This window comes from Megalops cyprinoides, chromosome 3 (assembly GCF_013368585.1).
Source record: "Megalops cyprinoides isolate fMegCyp1 chromosome 3, fMegCyp1.pri, whole genome shotgun sequence".
NCBI classification, from domain to species: Eukaryota; Metazoa; Chordata; class Actinopteri; order Elopiformes; family Megalopidae; genus Megalops; species Megalops cyprinoides.
Genome location: NC_050585.1, coordinates 36768222 through 36777770, shown reverse-complemented (window position 1 = coordinate 36777770; position 9549 = coordinate 36768222). Strand labels below are relative to the sequence as shown.

The 9549-nt window shown below is 41.5% G+C and overlaps 2 protein-coding genes across 2 annotated transcripts; one reads left to right on the top strand and one right to left on the bottom strand.

Annotated features, from left to right (window-relative positions):
• Positions 1-397: 397 nt before the first annotated feature.
• On the top strand, positions 398-4622 carry eva1c (eva-1 homolog C (C. elegans)). Its single transcript, XM_036524709.1, has 8 exons — positions 398-847; positions 1175-1371; positions 1677-1800; positions 1963-2115; positions 2310-2453; positions 3507-3584; positions 3685-3783; positions 3891-4622. Exons 1-8 carry the CDS (start codon positions 733-735, stop codon positions 4247-4249), a joined length of 1269 nt encoding a protein of 422 aa, XP_036380602.1. The 5' UTR covers positions 398-732; the 3' UTR covers positions 4250-4622.
• A 672-nt stretch (positions 4623-5294) lies between these two features.
• Positions 5295-8242, bottom strand: cfap298 (cilia and flagella associated protein 298). Its single transcript, XM_036525494.1, has 8 exons — positions 8129-8242; positions 7694-7834; positions 7187-7354; positions 7023-7090; positions 6708-6866; positions 6235-6366; positions 5624-5719; positions 5295-5474 (listed from the first exon to the last, which is right to left on the bottom strand). Exons 2-8 carry the CDS (start codon positions 7830-7832, stop codon positions 5364-5366), a joined length of 873 nt encoding a protein of 290 aa, XP_036381387.1. The 5' UTR covers positions 7833-7834; positions 8129-8242; the 3' UTR covers positions 5295-5363.
• Positions 8243-9549: the final 1307 nt, after the last annotated feature.

Below are 9549 nucleotides of genomic sequence, written 5' to 3'. Positions count from 1 at the left end.
AATGCCTTTATATGATGATGCTTTAAAAATTGTATAATTGTATGATTAAACGCTAGTTTTGTATAGGTTAAGTAATAGTGTAAAGATTTGTACACCTCTGCTTTAAATAAAGATCGGCCACGCCCCCTTCCAACTGTGCCAACACCAACTACGTTCCTTTCTTTAATGTTCATGTGAAGTTATTTAATCATTAAATAAATGATCTCACTGAGCAGCAAATATTTTATCGCAGAACATTTATATTCTAACCGCTTTTGGCTCCAGCGCAGGGGACGCACTTCCTGAATTTCAGACAGTTTTGACTTGTTGCGTATGTTTTATTCGTGCTGTGAGGTGCCGAGCTGTTATTATTCAAGTCGCTGCGCAGTTTCGAGCGCGCACGGGATGTTCGGGAAGGATACGGATTTCTTAAGGCGTCTATTTTCAATCACAGTCCCAGTCGCGCTTTGAAATGAACAGGCTGCTCGTGCTGGACGGTGACGTACGACAAGATTTCGAATAAACAATTGAAAGGAGAAACTGGACGTTCGCGAAATGTGACGTTTGCATCTACAGCGGATGCTGATATTACACGTAGAAGGGCGATTATTAACAGTAGCTCAGAAGAAGTCCTTAACTTGGCAGGTGTAGATGGCGTGGTCGTTTGACATTCCAGTGTAATTTTTTTCCCAGGCGTTTGACTGAGCCTTGGATAAAAAGCCAAGCATTCGAATATGATCTCAGACACTGGGAATGCTAATCATGACCTGCTTCAGTTCTCAGAGACAGAAGAAGTGGCTTCTTGATATTTTTTATTACATCCTTCTCCTGTGGACCAAAGAAATGGACGGACTGGCAAACTTTTCAAGTCAGTTGTATTCTTATTATCGATACGATTAAGTTAATGCTGCAACTAGTGACCTATTATTAATAGTATTGTTGTCTGTTTGATTCATGACTGACTTTATGACCTGGTCATATTACTGTCCTTAATCATTAATTTATTGTGCAGTGTCCGAAGTGATTTAGTGATGTTCCAATGTTTCAAACTGCTTCTACAAATTAAAACATCTGAAATCGAATCAATGAAAATTTTCTTGTTATGCCAATGAATTACGAGTGCATGGTATGCATTACATTTATAGTGCTAGCTTCTTCCGCTGGTGTCATACGCTGGTGTATACATTCTTCTCAGATTACTTGACCAGGATCATTCAGAGTCACTCAATTCACGCCTGCGACGGAGAGCAGCTGCGCCTGCACTGCCCGAGGCACTCCACCATTTCAGTGCTGTCCGCATTTTACGGACACTCCGAAGTACCTCTCTGCGCCCCAAGGACCAAAGTGGACAGAGCGTCCAATGAGAGCTGCTCCGCCTTTACTGCATTACAGGTGCGATTTGGAAATTGCAACACATTTGATTTCTCAATCTCAGTACAGGACTCAGGTCACTAAAAGGGCCATCCGAGGGCCACACGTGTGTTTCAGTAAACGTGAACTACAGCAGTGTAAGTGTATACAGCTGCCCTGTGGGTATTTTTTTTTCATTTGCTCCCTCATTCCAGTGGTCACACAATCAGCTATTCAGCTCATCTCGATAATTTAACGTCACCCTTGTCTGCCAGTGAAGTTACCTGTAAAGATGTAGGGTATTGGTTGTTCGCTCATTTTCATCATTCGTTTTCTTCTCTGTTCAGAAGCTGCTAGCAGAATGCCAGGGCCATCGTGACTGCCAACTCCCTGTAAATAACCATGTCTTTGGACATGACCCCTGCCCTGGGACCTCTAAGCACCTTCAGGTGTCTTACAAATGCAAGCCTAGTAAGTAAGAGCTATATACTTATATTTTCTGTAAAGGGGCTCTACGTCTTAATACATGTAGTTTAATAACATATCAATGAGGATTAAGGAATCATAGTCTGCATTCAGTGAGCCCTCAATAATTGCACAGTGTATATAACTGATGCATAATCTGTGTTGTAGCTGAGCATAAGAAGAAGGTGGGCTGTGAGGGAGAGCATGTGAAGTTGTACTGTAAGTACCCTCGGGTGCTTAACATTTACTCAGCGGTCTATGGCAGAGCACTGGAAGATGAGAACATCTGCTCTTCACATGATGAAGTTCCACCACCTTTTGGTGAGTCAGAGTCGGCCGGTGTCACCCATGGCTGTGAAGTAATCCTCTCCCCAATGAAGCCCCTTTAGAAGGAATCTTCTCCATGACCTATGAGAGACTAAACTGGCAATGCCATGTCATTGAAAATTAATTCTAGAATAGTCTGTCCCAACAAAGTGTGGAGTTTTTCCACTGTGTCTTTTGTGTTTTCACAGAATGCTTATTCCACGGAGCTGTGCACCTAGTGTCAAAGACCTGCTACGCTAAACAGAGGTGCGTTATTACTGTCAATGACCACAACTTCAGGGACCCCTGCCTTCCAGGGATAAAGAAGTATCTCTCCATCCTCTATGCATGTGGTACATTTTTTTTCTTACTTTGAATCTACTAACATTTAACTTAACTAACACTTGTGAATTATTTGGAGTAAAGTAGAAATGTAGTTGAGCAGAAACCAACATGTCACCCTGTCCTTGAATCTCTCATCTTGGGAGACATGCAAACCATTTTCTGTATTTTGTATGTGAAGGGTATGGGTATCTCCATGCATGGAAGTGTTTGATACATGCACTCAATCAGAAAGAACTCACCTTGCATATAATTGGTCATTGGGTTGACCATGATTGCTATGCCCAACATTGTATAGAAATGTGAGTCAGGTGCTCATGATAACTACAATTCCCTCTTCCTCCAATCACACCTTCAGGCTGGTGGCACAGTGAATAATGTGTTCTGCTACCCTTTGCCCCCAAAATGTTCTTATACTCCCTCAAGAAAGGCTTCAGAGTACAATTCAGTTGACATTGATCAGTTAAGTTGAGGATATCTACATGGTAAGGAACATTCATCGCAAATAAGTGTACTGAAGGCATTTGCAAAGAAAATAATTGAAAACACTGAAAGATAGCACTCTTCCACCACCTGAAATTGATCATATTTCTCCAAATGAAGACTTACCTCCCATAAAGCCAATGTCATGCACTGGGAATTTGGTAAAAGTGACCTCTTTTATACACAAAACACGTCTCAGCACAACTGATAAAAACTGTATGAGAATAAAAATTCTGTACTTGCATTGCATTCATTGAGCTTTGGAAACCTCTGTGGCCTTCCTGAGGGACTTCCTGCTATTGGTCCTAAAGTAATACCAAGCTATTGTAATTGTGTGGACATTTTTAAAAGATATTGTCATGTGTATTGTGTACTGCGATTAAACATCGGCCTGTTGTTGATTGACATTTTCTTGAGTAACTTCTTGTATTTCAGACTGAACAATATCAGTTATCATCAAAATTAACAGCAACAAGAAACACTTTTTTCAATGTGTGTTTCAACAGAAGAGAAATGCTGTAGGATTTGACAGTCCCCCACAGTAATGTATTTCCTGCTTTTTTGCTGTGTTTTACATGTAGTGCCACAAACATTGCTCAGGGAAGCTGACCCGAATGTTTTCAAAACTACCTCAATTCCCAAACAGAACATTGAAAAAGGTAATGTACCAATCCATAGATAAAGCTGCTTCCTTAACCAAATACAAGCCATCAAAAATGCGAACTGTTAAATAGTATTTCTGATTTAAATAACATGCAGGAGCAGCTCCGTACCCTAAGGGTTCACGACACCCTGATTCCCATCCCAGCAGTGGGATTATTGTGAGCAACTCTCTGATGACTTACGCTTATGTGAAAGGTAATGACACATGGTTTACATTCCATCTCCACTTGACACCAATATAGACAATGCTGTGATGGGCCTTCAGGCCAAAACAGACTGACGTCTTACTCCTTTTCCTTCAGAGCACCCCGAGATGGCCGCCCTGCTGTTTGTGTCGAGCATGTGCCTGGGACTGATATGTGCCCTCATCGCTGTGTCTGTCAGGCTCTCCTGCAATGACATCCCATGGGGAGGGGGTCAAAAGACAGCCCCTAGCAGGGAGCCCATGAAGAAGAACGAGGAAGATGCTGAGGAGGAAGAGTCTGAGCAAAGCAGCTCGTCGCTCTCTAGCGATGACAGGAAGGGACTTTACTGCTGGGAGGTGACGACGGATACCACAGAAGCAGCGGAGCTGGCGGAGAGGATCGAACGGAGAGAGCAGGTCATCCAGGAGATATGGATGAATGCTTACCTCAATGGGACCTCGCCAGGACCTCGCTAACCTAGTCACACATTCACGGCGGAATGCAGTCAAGAACATTGTCCCTGAAGGGTCAAGTGCATTGCATTACTGTTGAACTTCTTTTTACTGTCTGGTCAGCTTGGCTGGTATAAAACTCTGAGGTCAGTGAGATAACGAACTATGAATGTGCATTATTAGGTCAGTGTAAAGCTCCTGTATCAGTCAACTTTAGGAGATGCCAAATGAAAACGAGACTATGTAGTCTTCAAATATGTGACTATCTCAAATGGCTTGACAATGTAACACTTACAAAACTGACTATTTTTGAGGTTGAATCTACATTGATGTGTTTGTATTGTTAATAATACCAAAGACTCAGTCAACATGCTTTAAAGTCAGTGGGATTCATCAAACAGCCATTTTCTGTGCCTTTAGTGGTGGTCAGTAATTATGAATGACTGGAAGGATAAATTAATTCTTATCAGAGTTTAAAACTGTGTGCAGAGTTCCTGTTATTCAGCTTTCTTGATGAGGAGTCCTTCAACCACACCTTTACAAACCCAAGCTCTTCCTCTCACTGAAGCTGTACTTTGACAATGCCACAGGGGACATTTACGCTCAATGTTCTGGAATTTTCACCTGCTAAATGTTTCCATTATGAGCTTGGCCATATCCAGCGCAGCCCTCAGAGAAGTTGGCCGCGCAGCGATATCCTGTATTCGAACAGCGTCAGATTCTTAATGCTGCCACTGCCAGCCGCAGGGACAAAGAGAGGAAAGGTGTTGCATCCTTCTCCTGGGGAGAAAAGAGGGCAAGCCAGCCAGTCACAGAACACACACGCTCCTGTTAACAACAACATTTTAATACACACCCTGCCATTGACGTCAACCCTGCAATACCCAATGCAGCAGTGAGCAAGACGTGACAACACTTGTTATTTCCGTTTTTAATTCACAAATATTCAAGGCACATTAAATAACATACAAAGTTTAAATCAAACGAGAGATGTAACAAGAGGAGCAAAAAATCCTACGGAGCAAACATCTGAAAGATGCGACAAGTATCAGTTCAACAGTCAGTGGGTGGGGCCAGCTGCACCCTTAGACTTTTTAATGTCACTAGGTTGAGGACAAAGCTGGATGTGGAGACGAGTTCATCTGGGACCCCACTTAATGTTGGTAAGACCTTGAAACTGCCTCTTCAATGCCTGCCTGTCCGACCACTCAGACTGCAGGTAAGAGTCATCATCTGCTTCATCCAGTTTCTGGAAACCAAAGAATGTTACAAATGAAAGGACTGAGAAAGCATGACTTCAAAAAACAACATAATACAGCCAAAACCAGATGTACTAGGATGGATTAAACATGGATTAAATTTACCACAGATACAACTTTTAAAGAAGTGTGCTCTTACCTTGAGCTCCTCCTGCCTTCTGTAATAGTGCAGCATCATTTGCTTTTGTTCCTCCGGGCCGACCAGTGGCTCGCGCGCTGGCGCCCCCTGGCCTCGCTAGTGGGGAAATAATGCAGATGTTAAACAGTCTGACTCCAAGAAACCCACGTTAACCTGAGAAACAGATTTTGCATAGATTCACCGAAAAGTCACTATTACCACAAGATAACCTGAAAGCAAAAAATCATAGAATGTTGGTGGCCACAGCTTAACTGGACAGACAAATGTTACTGAGATTCACTGAAAGAAGTTGGGACTATAATTTCAACGAGACATACATTCAACAAGGGCAGTGAGCATAACTGTAGTGATAAGTTAACCAGAGAAAAGACTGGACAGAGTGTACACATCGTGTACGAAGAGCCTTTCACGTTTCAGTGTTTTGAATCATATTTAACCAAACTTTCCAATAGTCCTTAAATGAACAAGGAGAAAGGTTAACACAGAAGAAGAGAGTTTCTAACCTAGAGTTTCTATCCTAAAATTTCTTTTAGTCTTTCCATTAATAGTGATTTTTTAAAAAATTATCCATGAAAATAAACCCATGGTAAGATTGCTTTCGTAACACACACCTTTTGTATCTTGACAATGATCTTGGTCTTCTCATTCTTGCCCACATAGTCTTGAAGCTTCTTCCCTTTCTGCAGCTCCTTGGCTGCCCACCACAGCTGGGCCTCCTCCACTGGAATCACCTGCAGTGAAGCCTGGGAAACAAAAGGCCAAAAGGAGAAAACAGCTCTGAGACGGAAAAAGGAAAGGCTGCGAAGCTACTACTATGCAGACTATGCAGAGTGGCAGACAGTGGCATAGTGGAGCGAGATTTGAACTATGATCCTGTATGTCACATGATGAAGCAGCAGAATCCAGGAGAGCACAGCTGTTGTACCTTTAATGAACATACTTTACCCAAATTGCATCAGTACAAAAAGAACAAGTAAACGTGTTGCCGTGAACAAGATGATCTAATGAAGAAACAAAATATTGTGACCAGCACCACTGGTGGAGTTGATGCAAATGGGTGGCTTTGTTTGACTATGTTATTTACATGTGTTCCTGACAGATCTTCCTGGTTTTCAAACTCCATCCTGATGGGATCATGAGAAGGCAGGCCCATGGGATAAACAATCATAACAGCACCACGGAGCTGGTCAAGAGCTTCTTTCACCATATCCATAGTGACACAGACCTTGGCGTCCACTTGTTTCTACAAGGCATAGCAACAAAGAATGAATAAGATTAAACGTTAAAAGTTAACTTGTTTATAAAAACATGGTGTGGTGCAGTGTAGCAAACCTGCACCGGATTCTCATCTGTGAATAGGAGCATACTGGCAGAAAAGAAATCTACCCTCCTTGCTTACCTTGGAAACTAATGACTTTGCTTCCTCAACAGTTTTCTTTAAAACGTCCCTCATTTTATCATTTGGAGCTGATTACAAAGAACACAATTTCGCAGTTAGAAAAATTTGCAATACACAGAAGAACAAAACAATGAACTCTTTGTACTTGGTCTCACTACTCTCACCATGTCCGTTTCGCCTCCCGATTTCATCCTTTTTAATGTGTGCTCCACCGCTTGGAACACACTTGTCCGCCCACTCGTCCCGAAGTTTCAGATCCTCGATCTGATCATCCGTGAGCCCCTGCATATTTGGAGGGAGCGTGATCCCATGCTCCGCAAGCTCCTGTATTTCTGTCACATTCAGATGAAGACAAATATCATTAATACACAGTTTTTTTTACTGTGCGTAAAGTAAAATAGCTACCTTGCCTGACAGTCATTGAGCATTAACATTTGGAAAAAGATCAGCTTTTGATACTAACAGACAGCTTGCCACCTTAATATTCGAACAACTGGTAAATTATAAACACGTTATACTTGATAAATGATGTATATACTTTGCCTCATTACTTGAAGCGAAACACTTCATCCACTGACACATGATGTAACTTTGAGATACTAGCTAGTGAGGTAACGCACGACGACTAAATTATACACTGTACTTAACCCGAAATTTCCCATCCATTTTACCTGAACAAATCCTCTCCACTTTGAGTCTTCCGTTATAAATAGCAGCAATCTGCTCTATCAAGGTTTCCACTGAAACATCGACTGTGGTATCCAGGAGAAACTGGCTCTCCTCTCCTCGTTTGACGTGCAGCTGGACCATATCTGGATCGGAGATGGAGTAAAAGCACTGTGTTGTTGGCAAACTATGTGACTATAAGCACATGACAACATCAGAGCTGTTTTGTAATACGATGTTTCGAGATCAAAGCACACTGAGTTAAGTTAGCTAGCAGCCTAGCTCAAAAACTCGTACCAAACACTGTTGCCATGGCTACTGAACACAAGCTTGCAGTTTTGGAAGGTTGGAGTCTTCCATGAGACAAGTTCTCACACTAATGTTAGCTAACGTTATCCAGCTGGTTATGCAAATACCCTGCTACATATACCTTGACTTACCAAACAGAATGTGAAATGCAGAAAACGCGAACACAAGACAAATTTACCCTTCCGAAATAATACTGTAAGGCAAGTGCGCCTTCAGCCCCCAAACAAGTAGCTTAGCCACTAAAATGTGCGACTGCTCTGCAGTTCAAAGGGATCAAGACTGCTTCCGGGATCATCACCTTATATTACCGTAAAATACCGCATAGACAAGACTCTTGTTTTACTTACGTGAAATAAACGTCGTGGCACGTACTTTACGTTTGTGTTTGAGAACTCTAGTGTGACCGCATCATACATGACTGTTTTCATTGAGCTGGAGGTTTGAATTTAATATTGATTCTCTTGACACTTCAACATTTCGTCAGTTGTAAATTACTTGCTAAATAGGCGTGCCGTTTACGGTATTTACAGCAACGTGAAGAGACTTGTTGACCACTGAACGCTACAATTAACTATCAGGCTCCAAAACACATATTTGATATTCGATAAGTACATATAATTACTTGTTAATTGTTCTCAGTCCCACTGAACAAGAAATTATTGCGCTCCTTATTAATAACGTTTCAGGTATGCAGAAGATTCAGATGAAGGCACTGCATCCTTTTGTTATACCCTGCTGTTCTCATTTCAAATATCACATGTAAGAAAGAATGAACAGTGGATCCTCGTTAGGGCCTGTCCAATTCAGCAGAGCAGTATTCCAATAACGTCTTACTCAAACCTATTTGATTGAGATCTTAGAAAACACCAAACATGGTATGCCCCCAAACTGGGAAACACTTGATAAAAATAATACCTACCACACATGCAGGTCCATGTACTTTCTGAAGACCAAATCGAATGCAACAGACACACTGACTGCCATTTTAATTTACATTTATTATTGCATACATACAACACCAATTGCTTCATCCATGAATGTGCTGTTTCTGTAGCTGTGCACCTTATCATGGGATCTTAAATACTATAACATGAATTGCAGTTTTCGGTTTTGTTAAATACACACAGAGCATGGTCAACAACACAGAAGAGCTTTTCTATGGGGTTACAGTAATAAAGGGACACAAATCTCACAAAAGGATCTTTTGTTTCCTATAAAATCTTCTCATACATAACACAACAGACTCTTAAGCATTTGCTTGACTTCTTAATGTAATGCTTCTGATATCTACTGCACATGGTTCAACTGCATAACTGTATATAAGTGGTTATTACCAATAACCAAAGCAGAAAAAAAAGATTTTTTTCACCCAACGTTTGACAATAAACTCACCCAGAGTATGTAGTGACATCTTAATCCAGGTTTGGATTGCAATGATAAGCAGACTATTTATACAAGAGAAATGCACAAGAAATTAGTGAAGCATTGGTAAGCTGGTTTTACAGACCCTGATCCAAGTTTACACTGAACCACTCAGTCCTTCAGTGTTGGA